This window comes from Melopsittacus undulatus, chromosome 9 (genome assembly GCF_012275295.1).
Source record: "Melopsittacus undulatus isolate bMelUnd1 chromosome 9, bMelUnd1.mat.Z, whole genome shotgun sequence".
Taxonomy (NCBI): Eukaryota; Metazoa; Chordata; class Aves; order Psittaciformes; family Psittaculidae; genus Melopsittacus; species Melopsittacus undulatus.
Genome location: NC_047535.1, coordinates 38,133,174 through 38,159,523, shown reverse-complemented (window position 1 = coordinate 38,159,523; position 26,350 = coordinate 38,133,174). Strand labels below are relative to the sequence as shown.

At 36.0% G+C, this 26,350-nt stretch overlaps 1 protein-coding gene across 1 annotated transcript in view; it reads right to left on the bottom strand.

Moving 5' to 3' along the window:
- DOCK3 (dedicator of cytokinesis 3) overlaps positions 1-26,350 on the bottom strand; it is a 204,284-nt gene that overhangs the window by 115,139 nt on the left and 62,795 nt on the right. The window contains 4 exon segments of the mRNA XM_034066545.1: positions 9,853-10,007; positions 11,845-11,886; positions 16,782-16,866; positions 24,813-24,961. Coding sequence (XP_033922436.1) covers positions 9,853-10,007; positions 11,845-11,886; positions 16,782-16,866; positions 24,813-24,961 — 431 coding nt within the window.

Below are 26,350 nucleotides of genomic sequence, written 5' to 3'. Positions count from 1 at the left end.
AAGAAGTAATGGAAGTTTAGACATACTAAAATAGGACAAGACTGTTCAAGTGAGTAGGAGCTTGAGAAAATTCTTCCTTTCCTAACACAGTCAACACTGATCAAACCGAACCCACTTTGGTCATGTGGTGGAAGTTTACATGTTTACAAGGCCAAGGAGGCGATGCATTTAAAATTATGATCACCTTGTTCTCTAACATTTTTATACCCTTAGTATCTTAAACTTTCATATATTTGACTGCTAATATTTACAAGGTAAAGTTTGGAAAGTATCTCAAGAACATGAGATGAACTACAAACAGAAAGTCATCACCTACATTACTCCTGCAGTGGCCACAATGGTATCAGCATTAACAGCAAAACATTACTGCTCAAAATTTTTTCATACAGTTTTGAAAAAGTGGCAGATCATTTTACGTTATATGACTTTAGAGCAGCTAAACCCAACTATCAATCATGACATTGATTAACAGCATTGTTTTTAATCCAGAATTGTTTCCGCATCATGTTTCTCTCCTGAGAGCTGCTTTGTCAATGGCACTAAATCCTTAAGACAGCAGACAAGACAGGCTGTACTACTTACATCCACATCCCAAAAATCCACCTACAAATTCAGAATATTTCCACAAAAACCATCTTCCCATATCATATCACCTGTTAGCAATAGCATTAAAGAGCAGGGTTGCTTTGTTTTGTTTTGCCTACTGATTTTCAATTTTAACACAGAAATTATCACCAAATTCATAGCACTGTATTGAAATATGGTAGCTGGATAGATCTGCTTCTACATTTCTAGTATTTTAAAATCAGTATGGGCCTGTTTTCACACCCTGCTGCACATGTTTTACCTAGCCATCTGCTGAGAAAGAATGGATTATAATTTTATCTTTCAGTGAGAAGGAAAAGAATGTGAAAAGGTACCTCAACAAAACACAATGATGTCCTTTATAAACAGCTACATGTTAACTTTGTTAACACCTTCACATACTCTGAGGTAAGAATCAAAGACACAAGAGAAAAGAATGAGGTAATGAAGCCGCTTTATGAACTTTAGAAGATTAATTTCTTTTTTAAAGGAACAAGGACTTTCTTTGTAATGCACCCAACCAGTAAAGGTTGATTTGCATAAGAAAAGCTACAAGCAGTGATAAATAAAGCACTGAAGGATAAAGTCTTCCTCCAGAGCAGACACATGCTTCTCCACCCTGTGTCTTATTGTCCTAAACTAAGAGGAATAGTGTGAAATCTGGAATTCTAAGGCAGAACCTTTGGAAGGAGAATGTTCTGCCAACATACTCTTTCCCAGTTGCAGTCTCTAGTCAGGATCTGTGTCCACCATGATGCTGCAAGGAAACTACCAGCTGATGTAATATAGTAGAAAAAAAGACCTATATATAAGAGATTAATTATAAGAGCAGATGGGATCATTAAAATAATTCAATCTGGTCTACTATGTAACACAGACCACACACCATTCATGTTAACATATACCTTTGGATTTCATAGTTTTAAGAGGTGACAGGGTCAGGAGGGTACAAGGAAGCTGAGGCAGATGTTTGGCTTATAAAAATACAGTTTGCAATACCTCCTTTTTTTTTCCCTACCTTCTTAGGATTTTCCACATGAGCAGTTGCTGCTTCTTTTCTTACATTAGAATGCAAATGATTTATACTTATGATGTGTATCAGGATATTAACTTATAGTGTAGAAGAATGAAGTATCCTCTGGTAGTACACAGTACTTCAATACAAAATTCTGGACAGGCATCTTACATTACAGCAAACATCTCTTGGTAGCAAGTCACACCCTGCCCCCATATCTGAAAATCTGAGCACATTATCTGCAATATTACATTCATCACTTCAGTAATAAGAAAAAAAATCGTATCAACAATGATATGTACTCATTGTGTAAGGCTACAGTTACACTGGGTAATGTCATTAAGATAAAGCCCAAAGGCACAGTTTAGTATAGAGTAAAAAACCAAAGGTGTGAAATGCTAATCAGTCCAAGTTAATGATCACCCAGATTATTACTACACTGTTAGTGTCTTTCCTACATTTCTCTCTCATTTCAGTGCTTCACAGTCTAACAAACTGGCTCTCATTAATAATTTTAATTCCATTACTCTTTTTTCCCCTCCCTCTTCCCCCTTAAAACAAAAGAATATTTTATTTCCCAAATCAAATTATTTTAGATGATGATCAGAGGAAGAAATTATACTAATTCCATCCAGATATTCCTCTCATACTGATAGCGGAGAGAAAAAATAAGATCTGAAGAAAACACAAATTAATAGTGTATTATTGCAGAATGGATGCCTGCAAAAGGAAATGAAAGGAATGGTTTAAGGAAAAAACAAACCTGCTGCAAGGTGAAAAGCTTAGATCTCTATTTGATTAGCTCCTGGGGAAACAGAATTAAAAGAAAAGGACATACGAAAAACCTCAGTGGGTGGAAGAGTGTATTAGTGCACTTGGAGAGGCAGTATGGAAATGAGATCCCTCCAGAAAAAGTGCAGGAATACCTGAGAACTAGTCAGAGTTTCAAGGTCCATAACTATAACTTCCCTCTCATTTCACTGTACTGTGCGAGAGATGGGTCATCAGTATACAAATTTCTACATGTCTTTAAACCTGATCATCTCTGCAAGCCCCAGAAATTTCCCATGCACTACATTTTTAGAATCCAGTTGGGAAGCACTTAAGTGGAAGGAATATGTGCTTAAAGAGGAAGGAATACATTCTACATTTGCAGGTGCATTTACTTTTCCACTTAACTCTTTCCCCCACATTTGACATAAATTCCCCCAGAGCTGCCTAGATAATACAAAACTGTCCAACAAAATCATACTGAAACACGTGGAACTCAATCTACATGGTGCATCACTATGTGCCCTCACATAAAGAACAAACGGTAGTCCATACCAAGACTGAACTTTTTCTGGTTTTAAATCTTTCCATGCTTGCCCTTTCTTTTACTGGGGCAGGCCCCATGTAAGAGATGTCAATTGCATGATAAAAAAAACCCAAAACCAACCAACCCCAACAACAAAACAAAAAACCTCTCACACAAAAATAATGTTTGTTTGACAAGCACCATTCCAATTGCATTTCAGTAGAAGTTACACTCACATTCATTTGCCTTATTGTGGCCTTCCAGTACCTAAAGGGTGCTTATATGAAAGACGGGAACAAACTTTTAGTAGGTCCTTTTGTGATAAGGCAATGCATGATGATTTCACACTAAAAGAAGATAGATTTAAACTAGATATAAGGAAGAAATTTTTCTGCAGGTGGTGAAATGGAACAGATTGCCCAGAGAGGTGGCAGATGCCTCATCCGTGGAAAATTTAAGGTCAGGTTAGACAGGGCTCTGAGCAATCTGATCTAGTTGAAGGTGTCCCTGTTTACTGCAGGCAGGTTGAACCAGATGACCTTTAGAGGTCTCTTCCAAACCAAATCATTCTATAAATTTTGCTATGATCTTGTTTTGCCTTTTATATAGCACTGAACAAATTCCAAGACATAGATGGCAGCTACAAAATAAGTAGATGGATCAGTGAAAATTTGGTGCCTTTTGTAATTTTATCTGATCCTTCTTATTTAAGAGGATCACTCAGAATAAACTCAGTTTTGATGGAGAGTGATGCAGAGAGGTTTCCAGTTCAACCACAGACATCTGAATCCAAAATCTTAATCTTTGGAAGAATTTTTGTCTACCAAGTCAGATAACAATAGAGAACTAGATAATCTTACAGTCCTTTCCAATCCTAACTATTCTATGATGGTTCCAGGATTCAAAGCATCCTAATGATGCTCTGTTATGACTAAGGAGTCGTAACACGAAAAAAAGGTGCAGGTAAAATTGATAAACCTAAACTTGCCTTTTTATGCGATAAAAGAGGGAGCTGGATATAATACTAACTCCTGAGTGACCTTTAGAGTCTAGACTTACTCACCATTACCATACTGCATATGCCATAAAACTTCCCTCTGCCAGCGGAATGCATTTACTCTGTTTGCATAACTTCTGTGGATGAATATACTAACCCCCACCCTGCATGCCCTACTAACAAAGTGCCAAGGAACAAACCAGCCACTAAAAATGCTACAGTACTCCAAGTTTAAATATCTGCCACAATTATGAGCAAGACAAATTTGGACTCTGATCAACAATCATTCTTACCCAAACAGAATTTATGGCTGAAGATGCTTAATTAAAAACTTCTGACTACTGAACAAATTAAAGTAATGCGGATCCACATGATGCATCATGAAGATCATATTAAGGATTCCCCAGTGGCTGTCAGGATGTCAGTTGGCTTTCACTTTTCTTTAGGCAAACTGGAATCCTAATTTCCGATAGGAATATTTTTAGTTAGAGCAGTTGCTGCCTCTCATGTCCTATTCTCTGCTACCTTCCCAAGCAAAACCACAGAATAAAAAGTACCATCTTCTTTCCATTTTATTCCTATCCCCCCTTTTTTAATGTAGGGAAAAGATGTACTTCTCATCCTTTCTGGTTCCTTAAGTAAGATTTCCAGAGTACATTTTCATTAAATTTAAACTCTTCTAGCTTTTGATTGCACGTCTGTAATACAGACTTCTAAAATACTGGACATTTTAGTATTTTTCAGAACATAATTGTATCATGCATTAATGTATTGGGAGCATCATACAGAAAAACACTGGAATAGCACAGCGTAAAAGAAAAAGCAGTTCTTAAACTGAATAACATCTACCTATCCCTAAATGTTTTCTTCATTTGTTCTATGCGATCACTTCTGGGTAACCATACACATGTGTTGAAGAAAAAGAATGCAATATCCTGAAAAATTGCTATGATTCCCTCTCTTTGTTTCCAAAACCATGATACCAGCTGGTACCATGAAGACATTGCAAAAATAGCTACATAGATTTTTGAGTTGGACAGGATGGAATAATAAATGTTAATAATAAAGAGAGTCACATAAGCAGGTAGAAGAAAATATAATGTGTGCTATGGTACTCTCCGAACAGTATGTGATCTTGTAAGTGAAGAGCTGATTATAAGACAGATGGAACAAGAGCAGCAAATTAGGAGCTACTAGACTTTTGCTTATGCACAACGCAAACCAAAGAATATACTTTCAATGTCTTTGAGAACTCTTTACAAAACCCATCATAAAATCTGAAGATTTTCATTACTGGGTCATTGTAAATGTCCTTAGTCACCGATCTCCACTGTATATTTACATCTAGGAAAATGTACAGCCACCTGTTGCTACTACTACAACTGCTTAAGCTCAAAATATTCACTACTTAAACCAGCCACTGTTCTTAGTTACCTTTTCCTTGTGCTGCATCATATACTGCCCTGCTCTAAATTTGAGCCATGTTTTGCTTTGTCACCCATCTGCTGGCAATGTACTCTAACAGCAGCTGGTGTTCATGTGTGAGTAACTTTCTCTCCCTGTCTACATTCAACTCCAGCTGAACTTTCACTCTTATAATCCAGTCTTTACTTGCACAGACAATTTTTTACTTCTCCAAGTATCTAATCTCATGTAACTTCTTGACTGTCTGCGTGTCAGACTGGATCAATCTTGTACTCCATATAATGCAATACCACAATATACTGACAGCAAAAAGAAACACACAAGCAAACAAGCAGAACACCCAGGTAGTGGTACATTTAGACTGAACAGACTAGCTGAAAGATCATAAGGCTTCTCATAGTGCCATGTATTGAAAAGAGGATGCATCAGCAAATGATGCCTCCTACAGACACTGGAGAGAAAGTGTGGTCTCACAACTAAAAGGACTCCAGTGTATTCTGTATGCAAAATGTACACATGGACTTCGTCAGTCAAAGCCATCAACACTCCCATGGATGCTTAGCACATCTTCCACAATCTTCTGTCATAAGAAGGCCTGTATTATAATGGGCATGGTAAAGACACAGTAAGTAGGCAGATGGAGGAGTTACAACCAGAAATATGCATGACACTATTTTCCATGCATAATTACTGATTAGGCCCCAGTTTTTCAAATTCAATCACATTACAATTTCTTTTTTTGTTCTATTCACTCTCCATAATTAAGGTTATTTATAGATGACAAGAAACTCTTCAATCCCAGTGGAGTAAAATAGGGTAACTGGTAAAACAGTGATAGAAACATCTATTCTGGTTTAAGACGCAGGCAGAATAAAAAAAGCCTTTACATGTTTAAACATAAGCTTTATAAAGAAAAAATCTGAGATTTATTTATCCATTTTCCTACTTAGTGGGTTCTTCAAGCTTGTTTTCAGAAAAAAAACTGATCTCCTGCTTTTGGAATGCGTCATTTCTGAAATTATGTGTGTTTTTATGCATTTATTAGTAAAAAGGAGCTATTTAAAAGTAGCCAAACCTCATCATTTTATTGAATAGAGTTTATTTCTCCCATCAAAATAATACTGCAAAAACAACAAAAAAAAAACCTTATTCATTGCATCCTTCCAGCATGGATAATACTCTGGATCAGGTTTTCCACCAGTTTTCCAGACCTTTTATAATAGTTCCATCTGAGTCTCCTTGCTTTACCCTAGCAAGTTTAATGCTGAGGCATACATCGCATTCCCATATAGCAGAACCAGATTAGCTGGCTCTGATGTGACTTGTGCTTGACAAAACTATGTTGACTTGTACTTATCATCCAGTTAGCTTTTCACTGATAATAGTTTATTTGTTCCAGAACTTTTTGCATTTGTCATCTGAATGCAGCTGACCTTAGGGAGATTGAGGCAAAACAGCTATTAAATACTCCAGTTATCTTGGTAACATCTGCTGATAGCTTAATGTCCCCTTTAATCTCTTCAGTTATTTCATGATTTTGTAAGAAATATATATTTGCTGGTAAAGCATTATAGAATTATTCTTTTTTTCTCCTTGATGTCCTTTGGTAATTGCATTTTTTTCCCTACAATTTTCTGTCTCTTCCCATCCCTGCTTGTGCAATTTCATTAGTTTCTTCCTTTTTATATTTCCTTCCAGACTCCATTTCACCAAAGACTATGTGATACAGACTTTCTGATGATTCCACATATACAGTTTCCTTCATATTGAAACAATTTGCATTTGTACTCTTCCATAGTATCATTAAGAAAGCAACAACTCACAGATTTCTGTTCTCCGTATCAGTTTACCTTTTTGTGATGTTTATTGACATCTGCCTTACTGAAGTTCACCATCTGTACATTTGCATTATCTTTCATTCCTTTTCTAGTTACTATCAACTCTATCATTTCATGATCATTTATCCCAGGGTACTTCTCACACTTGGGGCTCTACTCCCCATTGACTGTAATCAAAACTAGGTTAATATTCTCATTATTTTCTGCTAACTTCCACATGGCAAAGAAATAAAAGTATTCAAGTTTAGGAGGAAAGATTTTGTTGCTACACTAATGCTTTCTGTAGGTAAGAATATATGTCATTTTTTTGCATCAAAAAATGCCAAATACTTTAAAACATACAAAGAAAAGATTTCTATCTCTTTTCATATGAGCCATTAACTCATACTCTGATTGACAGGTTGTTTCTGTTGTGGACTGAAGCAAAGTCATTCATCCATCTAGTTCTATTTACTTTTCATAATTCTGTCAAGAGTAAAAATTAAGTCACTTTTCCCAATTTTTTTACCTCTATGTTTTACACCTCCAATACCAACATTCTTATTCTTGCTATCCATATTTCCTCACTGTCACCTTTTGGCTGCTTCTCATTTCTAGACAGCACAAACCATTTAATACAGTACAGTTCCACATTTGTATTCAGAACCTGGGAATACATCTCAAACTGCATTTCAGCTCCTGCTCCAACCTTCTGATTGCTAATCCGTAATTGGTACATGCTATTACTTCAGCTCGTCAAAGACACTGGAGCTTTCACCAGTTCTTCACTTAACCTAACTGGGAAATAACTATTGCAACCAGCAGGTTCCATGAAGTTTTTAATCTACTCTATGTCCAAAGCAGTAACACTGAAAGCCAGTCAACCTCCAATGTCAACTGTCTGGGCAAGGAATTTATCAACCTTAAAACCATTTCAGAAAACTCAATTTGGCTTTTTCATTTAGAATGCAGTGTGCAGAAGCTTTGCTTGTTTTTTACCTTAATGTGCTGTCTCCTGAGAGGAAAGAAGCTTAATCTTTTAAAGTAGATACAAAAACATCATTCTAAATTTGCAGCAATGTGTTTGTCTGTTTTCTGGCTTTAAATTCCTTCACTAAACCAGAGCTCAGCCTCATTACACATTTCTTCTCCACCACTCTTTGGGACATAAGGAAATGTAAAGTTATGCTGTTCTCACTGAGGCAGATCACTGATGAAGAGCTAATTAATAACAACTGCACATCACAACATTATTATAGATATTTAAATATACCTGAACAATTCTCTTGCTTTTTCTCATTATAACTATTATTTTCTTTTTTTCAATCATTGGCAAACCCCCTTCTTGAGGCTTTCCCACTCAGTGTTTACATACTATGCAAACTGCAGCCCAAGAAAATTCATCTCCTTTTGAGGCAATTTCTGAGACCTTTCATAGTCAGGGGAGCAGCTTGTCCCTTCCCCTTCCCTGCAGCTTTCTTCATCTAAATAATTTGATATTTTACTGCTTTGAGGTATGAACTAATTAATTGTGCATATTTTTTGTTTTGTTTTTCCATTTTCACCTTTCCCTCTTAACAGCTATTTTTTGTTATTTCTGTCAATAGGGGAATTAGAGGCATGTCCTCCCTAACTACATCAAAACAAGCATTTCTCACCTCGTGGGCGTGAAATAAATATGATGTAGTACCAGCTTAGGCATTCTTGCCATATTCTGCAAAATGATCTTTAAGTTGCCTGACTAAATGGTGGCAGACATGTATTTATAAGCTGCAGTCAAGTCACTAGAGCTTTATAATATAGACCACTTTTTTAGTGGGATGTATTCTGAAGAGCTACAAAACTGTTACCACTGCACTCTGAAAACTTTGGGTCTCTTTCTGCTGTTTAGAACAAATCTAAATCTAATTTGCTAAAAACTAGGACAGTTTTGACCACAGTAGTGGCAAACATAGTCTGTGCCAACTCTCAGGACACGCCTTAATCAAACCCAAAAAACCTTACAAACATGGTGTAGTTTAGATCAAGCTACACTTTAGCCTAAGATACACCTACTTAATTTCTGAGACGCAGTGCATATGCTGCAGTACTCTTTACATATTCTGATGTTTTCAAAACACATGCTTGTAAAGGAAAAATACAGCACGCATCTTATTTGCTAACATTAGTAACAATTACCCCAATGTTGTGAGCAGCACAATTGTCCAGTCTAGACATAGGGATGAATATGAATAGTTCACTTTATATTGATAGCAAGAGTAATGAAAACAAGCTACACTGTAACATGTGTGCAAGGCAAGGAGTGGATCAAGCATTAAAGAGCCTCAATTCAGCACCCAAATAGCAGCCTTCTTTTCAAAACAGTCATACACCACGGTCCTGCCATTACTGCTATTTCTTAAACCACAGCCCTAAAAAGGCAGCTACTAAACACTAAGACCTTCAGTAATATGTGGAGGCAAAATCAGAAACCTGAACACAGTTCAACTATTCTGTGGCTTTATGCTTTGCTTATATGTAAGCACAGAATGTCATATGCAATGATCAGTATTACTGATGTTCTCGAGCATGCAATGCAGGGCTGTCAATTTATGATTTATCAGCTTTGCCCTTTCAGTTGTGTCACAAGAACAGCGCATATGTTTCTCTCCAATGTATTTGCTTTGCTCACAATCTTTTACCTAGTAAGCTTTTTAGTTACTTGATACAGTCCTACCTGATCTGCTTGCCTTCTCGAACATCGTACAGAGAAAAAAAGACATCTGTGTCTTCTCCAATTGTATTGTACGTGAAGCTCTTTAGACTGAGGAAAAAGTGATGAGGCACTGGCATACGACAAGCTTCCCCATGACGCTGACGAATCGTATCCACCTGATTAAAAACAATAACAGTGACTTTTAACTCTTCACTAATAAAGGACACATGATCAATATGACAATTTTAAATGAGATTCTACAGTACTTTCTCCATCACATAAAACCTTAATCTCAATATATCCTGCCTCAGAGATGCATGCTACATTAAGTTTTCATCCTGTTTTTCCCCACTTTTAATAGTTTGAGAAACCATGATAACCAACTAAATAAGAGATAAATGATTTATGCATTTGAAATCCATTTTTATCAAGTAAACCAATTACATCTGTTTCTCAAATATTGTCTTGATTCTGGTACTGAAAACAAACTATTATAAAGAGGTGGTAGGGTGGCTCTTGATGATTTCCATTTAAAACAGATGAACTTCAAAGCATTTTTATGAATAACATTTGTTACCTTATTTCTTTGCAGCAACTATAACTCATTTATGGAGGTCACTTGGGGGCCAGCTAGACTAGGGAAGTGATTCCCCCCCCCCCCCCCCGTACTTGCAGTGGTGAGGCTGCACCAGTGATAGAAGAGGAAATGGCCTCAAGTTGTGCTAGATTTAGACTGGATATTAGGAAAAATTTCTTCACTAAAAGTGTTGTTAAACATTGGAACAGGCTGCCCAAGGATGTGGTTGACTCATCATCTCTGGACATATTAATAGATACGCAGATGTGGCACTTAGAGACATGGTTTAGTGGTGGACTTGGCAGTGCTTGGGTAATGGTTGAACTGAATGATCTTAAAGGTCTTCCCAAACTAAACAATTATACAATTCTATGATTTAGAGCCAGGCTTTATATGCTAATATGTCCTGCAGGTATAAAAAAAAAATAAATCTTAACAATGGTTGATAACATGAGCAATCAATAAAGTCAAAGAAAATCACAGAACAGCTTGGGTTGGAAGGCACCTTAAAGATCATCTACATTCCAACACCCTGCCACAGGTGTTGGGCAACCTACGCCAGTGCTTCAGCACCCTCACAGTGAAGAATTTCTTCCCAATGTCTAATCTAAATCTCTCCTCTTTCAGGTTAAAGTCATTCCCCTCTGTCCTGTCCCTACATGCCCTTGTAAAAAGTCCATCTCCAGCTTTCTTGTTGGCCCCTGTCAGGTAGTGGAAGGGTAGCAGAAAGGTTTATATTTTGACTCTGTATATTGAGACCTTTTTATAACAGTGAAAACTGGGGTAGAGATAAGAGAAAGAAGCATAATTAGAAATAAGTTTATTCTTCAATACTTATAGCCTTTATATCCTTTCTATGCTGATCTTAATAAACAGGTTGCAGGAATATCCTAAGCTCACTAGGCTTGTCTTCCCCAAGTGCACAGACAAGTACACACTAAACAAAGAAAATTTTGAAGTATTCAGACTTGAAAACTAAATTTGTACTAGCTTTAAAATAAAGCTTAAATTGAATTTTGTTCTGGATTTTAAATTAAACCCAAATAAATCCTCATCCTTTCAAGACAGGTACCTGTGAAAGAACAGGTACCTTGAGAAGATTAGATACCGATTCCATGACCAGGAATGGATTACATTACTAGAGAAAGGATATGTGAAACAGAAGCCTAGTAAGCCATGTGTTAGCAGGTGGAAAGACAACTCACAGAGATGGAGAGAGGCTTCTGATATCACTATAAAAGTTATCTTTTAAGAGCAACAGAGCTAAGGAAGAGAAATCTAAACAAAAGCTGAAGGACCTTAGTCAGATCATTATGTGGGGATCTTCTGAGGAAGTGTTCCATGGGTAGGGACTTACCCAATGATCTCCATCATACATTTACATACAGTACCAATAACTTAAAGACAACAAAAATCTGTATGTAGATGATGTTTACCTGTGATGTGCTCTGCTGGACACTGTGTCTACTTGACAAATGCTGTGGAGATACAAAATAGTAACATTTAAACCTTTTTGAAAGTAAGAAATACTTACATTATATCTGTGCAGCATTAGAATAGTCATTTAAAAATGTGACTGTTCAAGATTATGACCAGATATTCACAGCCTTTTTTCACACTGTATTACCACTCACCAGAACACTAGCTTTCCTACAGGCTTTTTCCAGTTATACCATTTCTTAGCCTAACTACTTGAAGTTACAGGTAGTAAATTAGCTTTTAAAGTAAATGGCTGTCATAAGCTAGGAAGAATTTCCAACACTGGAATAGCATTTCTTTCTGAAAAGTCCATCACTCTATACTGCAGAATTTATGTATTCTCTTGCTAAATGGGGAAATACCTCAGTACTAATCCTCACCTACCAGTATGTTGCCTATGAAAAGATGCATTTGTTCAAAACACAGATATGGATTTTAGACTTTGCTTAAACTTATTGCTCTGATCAGAAAATTAAATTCTAATAAATGGTTAAAGACTTTTCTGCAATTTCAGGTGACCAACACCTGTAACGAAGCATTAAAATAAAGAGCTGCATCTCCAAAACAGAACTCAGAGGATGATGCTGTATTTAAAATCTTTCATGTTAAATGTTATAATCAGAAAATGGACTGCAAGACTCACTGAACCCATTTAATCTCTGAGGGGAGATTGAAATACTAATCTAAATTGAAAAGGTTTCAGAGAGCTTTAACAACCATATCATTAATGATTCTGCTATGCCTGTTCCACACACATTCATCTTAACATTAGCATTTTAAACTGAAATACTGACATTAACACTACCATGTGTTACTAGCCATTCTCTTCATTTGCCTCCTTTTATGACATACCCAATATCTAACCCTGATCAAATACATATACTCTGTAACAGGACTGGCAAAATGTGTTGATAACCCCAGAGCTTCAAAAAAGATAAGAGCCAAAGAGCCCACAAAATATATTTGGCAAAGCTTTTTTCAAGCTATGTCACTGTCCTTCACACAGAACCGAAACAAGACTTTTTACTACAAAAGGAGAGATAATCTTCCTAATGTGACTACATCAAGAAGATATCAGGGTATGGAGGGAGCTGGCAGAAGTGCTCAAGTCACTTTCTATCATTTATCAGCAGTCCTGACTAGCTAGGGAGGTCCCAGTTGACTGCAGATTAGCAAATGTGATGCTTATCTACGAGAAAGGCTGCTTTCTCTGTATACACTAGACACCTTTATGTTCTGGAAGTGAATTAGAACTTTTAAATTTAAACTGTTTATTCTGAACAAGTTCATAGCCACTATTACTCATTTCCTTCTTGCAAATAATTCTGTTTTTTTCCATTCCAGCATTTTTTACAGGGAGAGAATGATCACTGGCACCTCTTTCTCCAGCACATTTTTAAAAGTTGTAAAGTACCCTTGCCCTGTGCCAGCATTCTGGAACCTTACCTATCTTTCCAATGATTACCACTAACATGTCTGATACGGCTTCTCTAGACATTCCAAATGAAATAAGTATGTAGTTCTAAATACCCTGCAACCAGTAACTACTGCATGAACTTCCCCACACACAGTTCAGGTGCGACTCCTTTCCCTTTTCCACAGGTATTGCTAGTGACTTTACCCCCTTACTAGAGCTTGAGGGAGGCAAAAAGCATCTTAAGCACCATGTTATTTTCTTGCATCATGTACAAGATTCCCCCAGTATAAAAACTTTTTAGTTTCCCAATTGCTACCTGTTTATTTAAAAAAAAAACAACAAAAAGCTGTTTCTTGATACAACTGCTTATATTTCCTTGTTATATATTAATTTGTGCATTGCCTTTCTAACTGTTCTATTAACTCATTTATGCTATTCTATTATACTTTTCTATACTTCTCTTCTTCTATCCTTGCTCTTGGGTATCTTAATTTCCCTTCCCTTCACTCTAGTGACTGAAGGCAATGAAGAACTCTTAATTTATCCAACTTGGCCTGTTAGCAAGTATCTTGTGGTTTTGTTTTGGATTTACTGAAAGAACTATCAACCCTACCTCCTTCTTTCCTCCCCATCAAACTTCCTTCTCATAATAACTTATCTACCAATATTAGCTTTTATTGTTGTTCCTCCTTCCCTTCCTAATGATACTTGGAAAGTGAATGAACCCTGTCATTACCAAGTCAGTCTCAAACAAACCACTTTCCATCTCCCTTTTCTCAACTGATGTCTTCTTACTAGAGCTTAAAACCAAATGTACACAAACCTGTTCTCTCCCAAGATTTATTAGACAAACAAACAACTGACAGATTTCATAAGTTTCCTACAGTTTGTGTCCAGTCCGTTTCCTATTCTAGCAGAGTTCTGGGCAACTGAAGTCTCTATTTTCAATTCTTATAACTGCATGTTCTTACCAATCTCGTTTTCCATTTGAATAAAGCATAAGCAGTTATGAGGTGATGGCAGCATTAACTCTAAACTTGGCTACCTATTGGGAACTCCTGGTGGTGTTTTTCAGCTGGTTGAAAGTAATGGCTAACAGCCAGCAGTAACACAGCCAATAGTTGTGTCTTACACACACCTGAAGGCACATACACAAATCAATAAATTTAGAGAAAAGCCGAACATATTTGATCACCAGGTTTCAACATTTCTGATTTCTGCAATGTCTCAAACATTTGTGTCTTGTAACCCCTTCACTAAAAAGTGCCACCTGAGTTTTTCTGACGTTCTGCTGGACTTGTGCTGCTAAATGACAGCTTCAATCCAGTGGCAAATGAGCTCTGTGGCAGGATTCTGGGAACGTATTTTCCCACAGTTTCAAAAGTAATGTAAATTATAAAAATGTGTTCTATCATATTAGCTTAAATCACAAACATTGTCCCAGGGAAAGGGCAATCTGGTTTCCTTCAGGAGTAAAGCAATGATTTCTGACAAAATGTTGTGCAATCTGAAGCCAATAGTATTTAGCTTCACCATGAATAACCTAGAGAAATGGAATCTACGAGGCATCAAAGCACAACAGTTCTGACAGAGATGAATACAGTAGTCACACAGGAGTCACAAATACACTCAGCAATAAAACTGAGAGCTGAAAATGGTGCTCAGAATTTGAAATTAATTTAAAATTTACCAAGGAAAGTAATTCTGAGTCAAATGACGCTATAAAATGCCTGAACTAGCTCTCACAGGTAGGAAAGACTTATGTGTCACCTCAGACATTGTTTTGCAAATATGAGATTGTTTTCTAAGTTGCATTTAACATTCTATAATCCTGCAAACAAGCGAGACTAATTGGGCTCTCCCAGCTACTCCTGCAAGATTGTATTTTACAACCTTGTTGCTCATTTGAGAAACTGCTCAGTATTTTTCCAGGAAGGAGGATTCTCTCCCCAACTTTTTGTGAAATAACAGAACCCACACCAAACCCCTCAGAACAATAAAACACCCACTCATATTCCCCTATGTCAATTCCTAACCAATTTAAGTTAAAAAGATAACAGGTTTTCAGCTATTTTCATTCCTGAAATCGTCTTCTAGCTATGAACTAAATACGATAAGACAGCTGTGTCTTCTTGAATCTACAAACTAAAGCAAGAGACAAGCATGAACTGACTAATGGTCATGTCCTGATACCAGCACAGCACTGAGCAGCAAACTGTGCTGTGTGCATTTTCTTCAAGACTAAGATGGGTGACATAATCAGACTATTCTGACAATTCATTAGCTATCTGCTGTACCCCAGGTATTCAGAGTAAAAGAACCCTGCAGAATGAAACAGAGTAATAAAGCAATCCTATTAGCAGCTTGCCTTGCATTCTCTGAGTCATTACTAATTGAATTTTGTACTGAGTTATTTCTATACTGTATTTGAAAAAAAATTCTGCTGTAATCACACCAAACTCACCTTGGACTACGGCAAATCAGGAACAAACATTAGCAATACTACAGAATGATGAACTTCAATATTTCTTATGTAACAACTTTAATTCCTTTCCATGAAATCCACTGTTACATGGTGCAAAGAATCCAAACCAGGAACTGCATGTTTAGAAAACATGCCTTTGTTTTAGCAGGAAGTACATCTTGCATATCAAACTCCTCCCACCTAGGCATGGACCTGTCACTCTCTAATCTTAGGTAGCTGAAAGCCAAAACCAATTTAAAATAGGAAATGAAAAGCTTAAGAGAAGAGAGTGACACTGTAACAATACTTATGTAGAAACCCCGCTATTTTCTTTCAAAGACATTAAGCTAATAAATTGTATTAAAGTAACTGCTGGTTTGCTTGGTTGGTTGTGTTTGGTTTTTTTTTCTTCCTCAGGAAAGGTTTTCATTCAGTTTTCACTGAACATTCCATGCTGCTTCTCCATTTACACGTATATCACTACCCATAACAAAGTTAACTGTATTACACAGTTCTACTAACAAAGAAGAATCCAAATGCAGTTAAATTGTAAAATGCATTAGTGGCTTTACAGGTCGTTAGTGGCACAATCCACATTTCTAAAACAACATTAACCTTGCTCTGCAAAAGTTTAAAAGGATTCCCATTAACTGTGTGTGACAGATTTGGTTTTTTAGAATCTCCTTTGCAGCTTCCGAAACAATAGATTTTAAACCCAAGAAAACTATACAAAGAAACAACATTCAAAATCACATTTTCCAGTTTTCATACCATGTTACTTTGTAAATTAAAATTATAATACACATACACAGACCATTTCTGAAAGAAAGTTGGCTCATTCTTACTAAATTCTGGATACAGAGACACTGACTGTTCTGATGGCTGGGGTGCAAACGAAAAACACATTCACCTTACGACATTGTTCTAACCAAGAAAAAGAGTAAAGAATACACTTTTCCCCTCTTTTCCCTCTCAAAGTGAAAACCCAAAGGCACCTCCCACAGATTTCTTACCATTTTATAAAGATCTGAAACACTGATCTGATCTGAATCCACAACCTCAAAGTCCTTCCGAGGAACTAAATCTAGGCCCAAATGTCTGAAAAAGAGAATAAAGGAACAATGGTAATTACAATACATTAGAGTATTCACTATTATCTGTAACATGTGTTTACTCAAGGGCAATGATACAAGCAATATGAAACTATTTAAATCTTTTTGCAATTATTAATCGTTAAATAGGTAATCCTTATAAATAATATCAAATGCAAATACCAAAAATACACTATGAACTTGTTACTTTTTGTTCGCTAACTTCAGAGGAGCTGTGGCAATTAATGTGAGGTGAAACTTTTCGCCAGTATATTGGTGCAGAATCCAGAACAAGTTAATTTCATACCTGGAAATGCAGCAGGCAAATAAAGTTAATAATCTGGTTTCAGCTGCATTACTTGAGTAGTTTCCTTCAATACATAATGAAAAAGTTCCACTAGCAATCCTGTTCAAATGTGCAAATAGATATTGCACCTTGGGAAGCTGCTTTGGAATTCCTGTTGTTCATGCAACTAAATCCCCAACTTTATTATTGTATAAACAGTTGGGTTTTTTTTTATAACATACAGTAACTGCAATATCTACAAGAATTTTAATCTGTATTTGTAACACACACATACAAAAAAACCCTTTTAATTACTCTGAACTGAGATAACAGCTTATACATTTGATTTGAGCCAAAATATTTTACCAAAAAAAGCATGCCAATGTAAAGAGGGTAATTAGTTAAAAGATTCTGCAGTAAAGAAGGCAGTTCAGGTCACAGCTGCATGTGAGCAGTAGGCAGCATAAGGTATTTTGCATCCAGAGAAATAATTTAACAACTACTAACAATATTAAGTAATAATTGTAGAGTGTAGAACAAGACAACCTAAAAGGTGTTAAAACCCAACTTTTGCCTTGTAGATCTTTGGGTTCTGAGGCATAAGTAGATCTGAGCATTAGAACAGAAAGCTATTCTGAACACATACATCCAGAGTAAAATAGCTGAATGAACCATTTTCCTGCTTTCATCTTCTGTAACTGCAATACTTCATTTAAAGATGGTTTATATTGAAATACTTTATAGTCTTAAAGAAAAAACCAGAAGAGGTGCCCTCAGGGACCACCTTTGCCCTCTGACACCAATCATAAAGGAAAAGAGAAAGTCAATTTAATTTTGTAATCAGAGAGGGAAACATCTTGCACAAACTTGCTCCTGATGGCAAATGAAAAAACTTATTGGAAACAACCTCTCAGGTACTGCAGAGTAATTGTACAGTGCAATAAACAAAAGGCTCCAGGCAACACAGTGTGTCTTTCTGAGCAATGAACTTAAGACAATAGCATGGAAGGACACGTGGTTTGTATGAAGCCCTTGACGTGTGGTTTGTGTGAAGAACCTTCACTGATCACTGAGTTTATCCGTAAGTTTCATTATATCCCTCCCTAATTCTTGTTGAAACTTTGTTTAATCAGGTTTCCCTTCTTTAATTATATCCCTAAACCATGACATCTCAAAAATTAAGCTCAGCCCTACGCCACTTGCTGGCAAACAACTGTTAGGCACTACTATAACTGCAATTTAAATAGTGTACTGACAAGCTGCAATTTCCACATTCTTAGTTCTTTGCCAAAATCAATTATTATTTTCAATGGAAAAAGGAACAATTTTCCCTCTTCGATGCAGTTTTCATGCCAAATACTGGTTTCTAAACTCTACGGCTAAATTGTGAAAGTGATGCTTATATACCTTTTCCATGCTTTGTTTTGATTAAACCTGACAGACTTATAACAGAAATCTATAAATAGAAATATAAAAGACATATAAATGAAAAAGGATGGTAAGAGCTGAAATAGTAACATGAAAAGAGCCACCATGAAAGTTTGTTTTAAAGAAATTAATGCTCATCATATTCACAGAAGTTTTCCTGAATCTGAAATCTAAACCACCTCCAAAATTCCCTGTCACTCCTAGGTAAACACACCCACCCCTGAAGTACATTCATAAAGGAATTTCTCCTCAACATACAGGTATTAACAAACTATGTCCTAATAATGTTATCAAGCTCACTTTTAAGTGCATTACAGTTCCAATGCAGTTACAAAGCAGTATTAAAGCTTCACAGAAAAAGCTGCCAAAGCTAAGCAATGGCCTGATACTGTTCTATTCTCCTAATTTCAACTCTCTAGAGAACTGAGGTCAAACAGTGGTTGCATTCATTACTCAATTCATGACAAAGGTATTATCTTCTGCTTAATAATGCTCCACACAACTGCAGTGGCATCTCTGTGAAACTTATCCGATATCCTATTTTTAGTTAAATCCCTTAACACCGTGGATTTTCAGCCCAGAAGATTCTCATTCTCTAATACTATGTTAATCCTGCACAATACTTGCTCCCAGCAAATAAAGGTGCCTTGTGCTTTAGTACTAACATGCTGCCATTTATTGTGCAGGTGGAAGTCTGGGTTTATGCACTTCATTTGTATCTCTTATTTGTTCCCTGCGAAGGACTGACAATGTAATGCTTGACATGGCAACACTAGTCAGTGGCCCACTTTCACTCTCCAGTATCAAACACTGTGGGAATATAAGAGCACCAGCTGCCAAGCAGTATTTCTCCACAACACAGTATGCATAAAAATTAGATAATGTGTTGGTTTGTTTATGTGACAGTTCATCTCTCCACAATACTTTATTTTACAAGCAAATTTATGTGCTTTTTGTTCTGCTTTAACATTGAACTGCCTTTCAACAATATTTCCCAAGAATACCTACAGAATTGCCCCAAAACCTATCAATTAGCTCTTGACAGCATATGCCTGGGTAACTCCAGCTGAAATTTAGATATTCCTCCTCTTCTACTTAGAGGTCTTGAGAAATTTCCTTTCTTTGGAGAAAAAAGAAATTAAAAGTCCACCACACACTGTCTCTAGGTGTCTCACAACTAATACGGAAACAGGCTGACAAACAGAAACAGTACTTTCAATATTGAAAGGGATGGCTATCAGCCTACTTAAGATTAACTGGGCTTCTAGATAAAGTCAACTTGGTTTAAACAGTAAGTTCAAAGAACAATTCTAATTTCTAACCTTTCCATTTCCTTATAATACAAATGCTACACCATTTAGAATTCCTACAATCCCAAGTCATAACAACTCTTCCTAGAAGAATATTGCAGAAATATGTCATTCGACTAAAAAAAAAAGAAAAAGCCTTTAAGATGCACATCCACTCTTAAAGAACAGATTGAGAGAACTCATCACATCTCTAAAGTGTACAAGATCTCATCCCCTTTGCTCCATAAATGTGCATTTTACCTTGACTCTTTTCAGCTTTAATGTTACAGCCACACATTTTCCTTGTATTCCTTCTCTCACTGTATCAAAGCCTCATTTAATATTATTCATATTTCTCTTACACATTTCTAAAGGTGGTGAAAGGAAAGGAAATGATCCTGACAGCGATTCCCATAAATTATGTTCAGACTTTGAAAGAAGACTTTGAAGGAAATACTATGGAAAATGAAACTGATTAAAAACATGCTTGTGAAAGTTTTCTGTGTAAACACAACTTATTTGACAGAATCAAGTTATTTTAAGTTATACAAAAACTGCAGGAGCTGTAATCTGTAAAGAAATTAGTAAAGCACTTATGTAATGCTACACAGGAAATTATTTCTTAACATGAAGCTGATGAGGTGAAGGTAAGCAATCTTAGTGAGGAATTGATTAAAGGAAATGGTGGCAAATACATCTGAGCATGGAAGTATAAGACCACAGAGAGAGGTAATTAAGGCTCCCCTTAAAGACTGATATCCAAAAGTTTCTTACAGTTCTAATCCTTATACAACCATTCCTACAAGTATATTCAGGAGAGAGAAAAAATACACTTTTAAAGAGAAATGGCAACTATTTTTGCAATCTTGAGGGCATTTCATTATGGCTGTTTAAATTGTTCACTCCTTTATATTACCTGCAACAATAACAACTACTGTAATAAGAAATTCTTTAACTCTCAAACTGATTTCCAGCTATTACAATCACACATGTACATTTAATACATATCTCCAACTGCATTTTATGAACTTTGAGCTAATAGTTGCAACACTGCCAGGAAGTGATTATTATTCCTTTTACGTCAATTAAAAAAAATGATACTAGGGTATGTCACTCAAAGTCCAAAAATAATCTTCCCAGGATGTGAGCACTGAAATTTAGGACAATTTTAAAAACTATGCTTACTTCACTGGATCACACTATTCCCTCAACAGTGTAATATATGTTAGTAGCCAGTAGGTACTAACATTGCAATTGCCAATGGCTTTGTGAATTCAATTTTGATGGAAGAGAAAGTCCATGACTTTAAAACAGTGTTTCATTTTATTTGTATGACAGTGTGAAAGATTTATTTCTAACATCACACGCACATACTACTTTTTCTTTTCAATGTTCATTTGTAACTTTTGGCTCTCTGTGGATCTTTCTGTGCAGAATTTATGACAACTATTTGGAAGATTTCTTTTAATGCAATGGCTTCAATAACATTTTATGTGAAAAAGAGTAACCTTTGACTAAAAAGTAACAGAAGCCTACAAACCCATCTTGTTTATGGCTTTTATCTCTCAAAAATCTCAAACTATCGGTGGTTCCCCATTCCCTTCTCTGCTTCTGAGTCTGAACAGATTATCTATCCCCACATTTATAGCAAAGAAGTGTCTTCCCTCAGTATAAAAAGAAAATTCATTGTGCTCAGAAACCTGGATGCTTTCTGTTAATCTCCTGACACGTTTTGTATTAACGTGGAACAATCAATCCTGAAAATGATTTAAGATGACCTCTGAGTTTTACATTATATTAGTTTGAAGAAGTCTCATCTGCCTTTTTGTTAAGTAAGATAAGCACATACTGCTGTAATAATTTTTTGCACTGGAACAGAAGCAGAGAATTCACATTTCAAAGAGAAGCTCTGTGAGGTTCCTCCATCTGTTTTTGATGCCAAAGACTGTAGAATGAAACAGTTCTTTTACTATAGGTTAATTCTGGTTTTTCATTCTTATCACTAGTAAAAGTTGAAAAACTTAACTATTCATTAAACAAAACCCCAAAAATACAAATTATTCAAAATCAAGTTTCTATTTTACTTACAATATGATTAAAAATTAGATTAAACACTGCAGATTTAACTCCATAACATGATTTAAAATATTCTGATAAATTGTAGAATTCAGCTTCATGTTTTCTTTGTTTCACGCTCCACAACTCTCCCCTTGTTATTTACAGACCATTGGACAATTCCAATAGCATTTCACACTTTAACAGATCAATAGTCTAATAAATTGTATCCTAGTGAAACATTTTTAAAAACACAAGTATTTGTAACATTCTGTATAAAAAACATGACAAGATTTCTAGGAAAAAAGATAACATCTGAGATTTCACCTGTACAAAAATACACAGAAGGATGTTTAAAACTGAAAGTCTAAACCCACTAAGATGTTCACCTGAACACAGTCAATTCTGCTCTTTTGAACAACTTGGAAATACAGCAGTACCACTCACTGTATGCACACAAAACCAAGCTAACTGGGGGTAACTGGTAAAAGTAACAAAGCATCATAAAAATGATGCATCCAGGATCATATTTTTGTTGTGGGGAGAAAACATGTAAGCAACAGAAAATTAAACTACTACAGTAAGTGGACATCCGTATTGCATAAGAACTACTAGTAACAATACAAAAGGTTAGCAGCAATAACTGCAAAACGAGTTCTATTTCTACACTTTTAATATACCAAACTACAGAGCAAAACCTCTGATACTAAGTATACAGAAATAAAAAAAAAATCCCTGTAGTATTTCTGAAAATAGTCTGATTTCTTTTACAAAAATTTCTTTACTTACTAATCCAAAGAGTGCATCTGTCCCTTGATCTCCACCAACTCCCATGAGAACACCAGGGATGACTACCAGAACCACTGCCAGTGTATTTAAGGGAAAATGATACCAGCTCAACAAATGGAAAAAACCCTAACTGCTGGTGACAGGAAGTGTGAATTTCAGGTCTGTCCCAAATAATACAATGCATTAATGATCAAGGTCAGGATAAAAGTAGCTTTACACTAGACAAGCATACATGGATGTGCAAGATCGCCTGTTTCCTGAAAGTTAGGTGGTCACGGAATGCCTCAGATTTAGCAAGTCTGTAACTATTCAAACTAGTACAAACTGAATGAATTTAAGGTTCTCAGTTAACATTAAGGAACATTTTAACAAAATTTTTCATTTATTTTATTTGTAAGTGTCAAGTATATCAACAATCAATATTCTTTTATTACATTATTTGAGAAAGGACAGTACTATGTATATGTATATGAAAATCATTAGGGTTTTTTAAAAGATTAAGCCAGATGGTCATGAGTTTTATGATAAACTCAGAAGGGAGGCACAAGACAGTGCCAGGATCATCCAGAAATTCTACAGAAAAGAGTGATTTTGCAGAAAGACCTTCCAAAATCCCAGACTGCAGGGTGTAGAGATTTCATTAAATACCTTTGCAGTTACATGCCTTTTTATGCAGTTCCTTTATTAATACCCTCTTCTGTTTAAGCATGTATCTCTGAGAGTATACACCTTTTTCTCTAGGGAAGCGAGTACCTGTTTTTATGTAGTAAGAAACACAAATATATTTTTCCTAAATAAGCATCTTGAGCAGATTAATTTAATCACATATTTATATTTACTGTTTTTACTGATGTTTCTCCATAATTGTCATGTATTAGATTTACCTTTATAGTTTTAATGTACTTTGTATTTGATGATTTTACATGAATAAAGATGTCTATAGCCACCTCACTGAACAATGTATTTTCTTCACTGCTGCACTCAGGTCTACTCTCCTCATCTTTTCTTCTTCTAACATTTTTGCAGCTTCCTGATGCTGATTTTATCGATACATTCTTTGAGTAAAAACATCCAGGCATAATGTTCAAAAATGGTCTCTTGGTTCCCGTTTACTCCACTGGGAATGATAATGGAAAATATCTGTAACTTGGCACTGCGTAACAATGACTTGGTGCAATCTATTAGCCTATGTCCTTCAAAGCTTGCTTTCAACAAGAGAGAAATGAAATGTACCATAGGGGCTAATCAGATCTTGAACTTATTCAAGTATGTCTCAGAGGGAATCCTGAAGTAGGTGACTAAACAACAATCATAACAAAAATACGTTAGTGAAAACCACTTTACTTTCTGCCTTAGCTGTCAACACCCAGAATTCCTCTCTGCCCCCATATATTAATTAGCACTACTCCTCCTCCTAGTTGAAAAGCAACATCTGAGGGCAAGATTTCCTTTGAAAAGGCCATGTGCATTTTACACAAAACTTACTGCCTGAAAATGTTATGTCAGAACAAAACCAACTCTGGTGAAGGGCTAGTTTTTATCTAGTAGCCATTTATTTCCATTTCAGCTTTTATGTGAATTGCAGACATCTTTGGCTCTGAAAAAACGTCTCAGCAAATTCACCATGGAACTGACCAAAGAGAGCCTAAACCTCTGAGAAATTACCTTATCTAAAATAAAGTCTAAATATCACACTTCCAGCTTCAATGTCACTGCTGACAGTGAAATCCTCTTATTGCGCCAACCATGAAAACATTTCTTCAATTGAAAAAATGTGGATTTAGTATCTATACAAACATTCTCCCAGGCCTAATATTCACTACATTCATATAAAATATGTAAAGCAACCTAATCCTTTTAAAAGTGCAGGGAGACTTGGAAAAAGGTCTACTAATAAGCAAACAGCTCATTTTATAGTAACAGTAGAAGAACTAAGCAATAATCTCAACTGTAAATGTTATATTTGATTTCCAGATACTCAAAAGTTCTTCTTGTGTACAAATACTAGTGGAAGGTAAAAGCTGTTGGTTGCTTTGCTTGTATGTTTTATAAAAGCTATTTCAAAACAATCAGAACAAACAGTACCCAGCTGGTACCTGTACTTACTCATTGCCCCAGTCCAGCCTCACTGTGAGGTGTCTCTTGACCTCTCGCACCTGATCCTGTGTCAAGTGACCTGACAGCAGCTGTCTACGTAGGTCAATGAGCTCATTCATCACATGCCGCAGTTTGTAGAAAAGATCTACCTTATGTTTCTGTAAAGGCATATTTTTGGGAGGAGAAGGGAAGAGAGTGAGGAAGAAATAAAGGGGGTGGGGGAGGAGGGGAGAGAAAGAGGGAGGGAGAGATTAATAAGTTTGGAAAAAGTGTGAGAAAGACAAAGAGAGATAAAGAGAGAGAGATTAATAAGTTACCAAACTTTCATTTATTACCCTACAGGAACATTAATCGAATTTGTACAAGCTTTAAAATAGTTCTATCAAAAAGTAGTGTTAACTGATGCTATTTAACCTGAGTAACTTTGTATTTCTAAAACTTCAGGCTCAGTCTGCTAAGGGATTCATTTTCTGACAGAACCTAATGCTGTTGGTAAGATTTATTATGTACTGCAGGTATCACTTATTCCAATCATATAATAGATCCAGTATTTTAGATTTAAAGTAATGGAGAGGTGAAAAAGTTCTTTTTCTGCCAGTCATTAACATCATGGCTCTGAACAGTAGCAACAACGATTCACCACAGAAGAAAACCACTCTTAATATTTTTTATATCCCAGTTACTAAGATTGACACAGGTATCTATGTTGGGGGGATATGAATATTTGTTATCTGCACTTTAATACAGAATAAAGCAATTAATTATAACATCCACCTGCAAAACTACTTTAAAAGATTAATATTACCATAGAGAGTACAAAAAAAACCCAAAACAAAACCCACACCACACCCATCAGGAAAAATAAATGAAGCCTAAAACACCACCATAATCCTTCCTAAAAGAACTACTATTCTTTAGCATTCTTCAAATATGAGTGAAGAAAAAGGGAAGGGAGGGGAAAGCAAAACCAAACTCTCCAAGTCCAGCCAGAAGTGTACTTTCTGCCCCTGCAGGAAATAGATATATGGGAACCTACAAAAAGGAAAGTCTGGGGCTAACACCAAGGCACCCTAAAGTAAGGAAGCATGTCCAAACTATTCCAATATCTGCTAGATAAAAACTGTGTGTCAAGGCAGCTCTTTTCTATATGGCCATGTCTCACACTACATAAAATTGCCAATGTGCAATGAATGAGGATCCTGAGAAAAAGCTGAAATATAAAACCTCCTTTTACAGCAGAATGCTGTTTTTAAACAAAAAAGCACCATTCCCACTTGTATACAAAGCTTGAAATGTCTGAATCTCACTTGGGAAAATGCTGACTGGGTGGCCTGAAAGTGAGACTTTCTAAGTTAGCACTGTCCTGGTTGTGTTTCCGCTTGTAAATGAGTGCTTTATAAAAGGTCTCTAAATAAAGATACCTGTGTTTATAAACTAGATCTGACAGAATAACATTACAAAAAAACAGAAGTGTTTTCTACTGTAACAAATGATTAGAAAAAAATATTTTACCAAAAATAGGTGAGATGAAATTCCATCTACTTGAG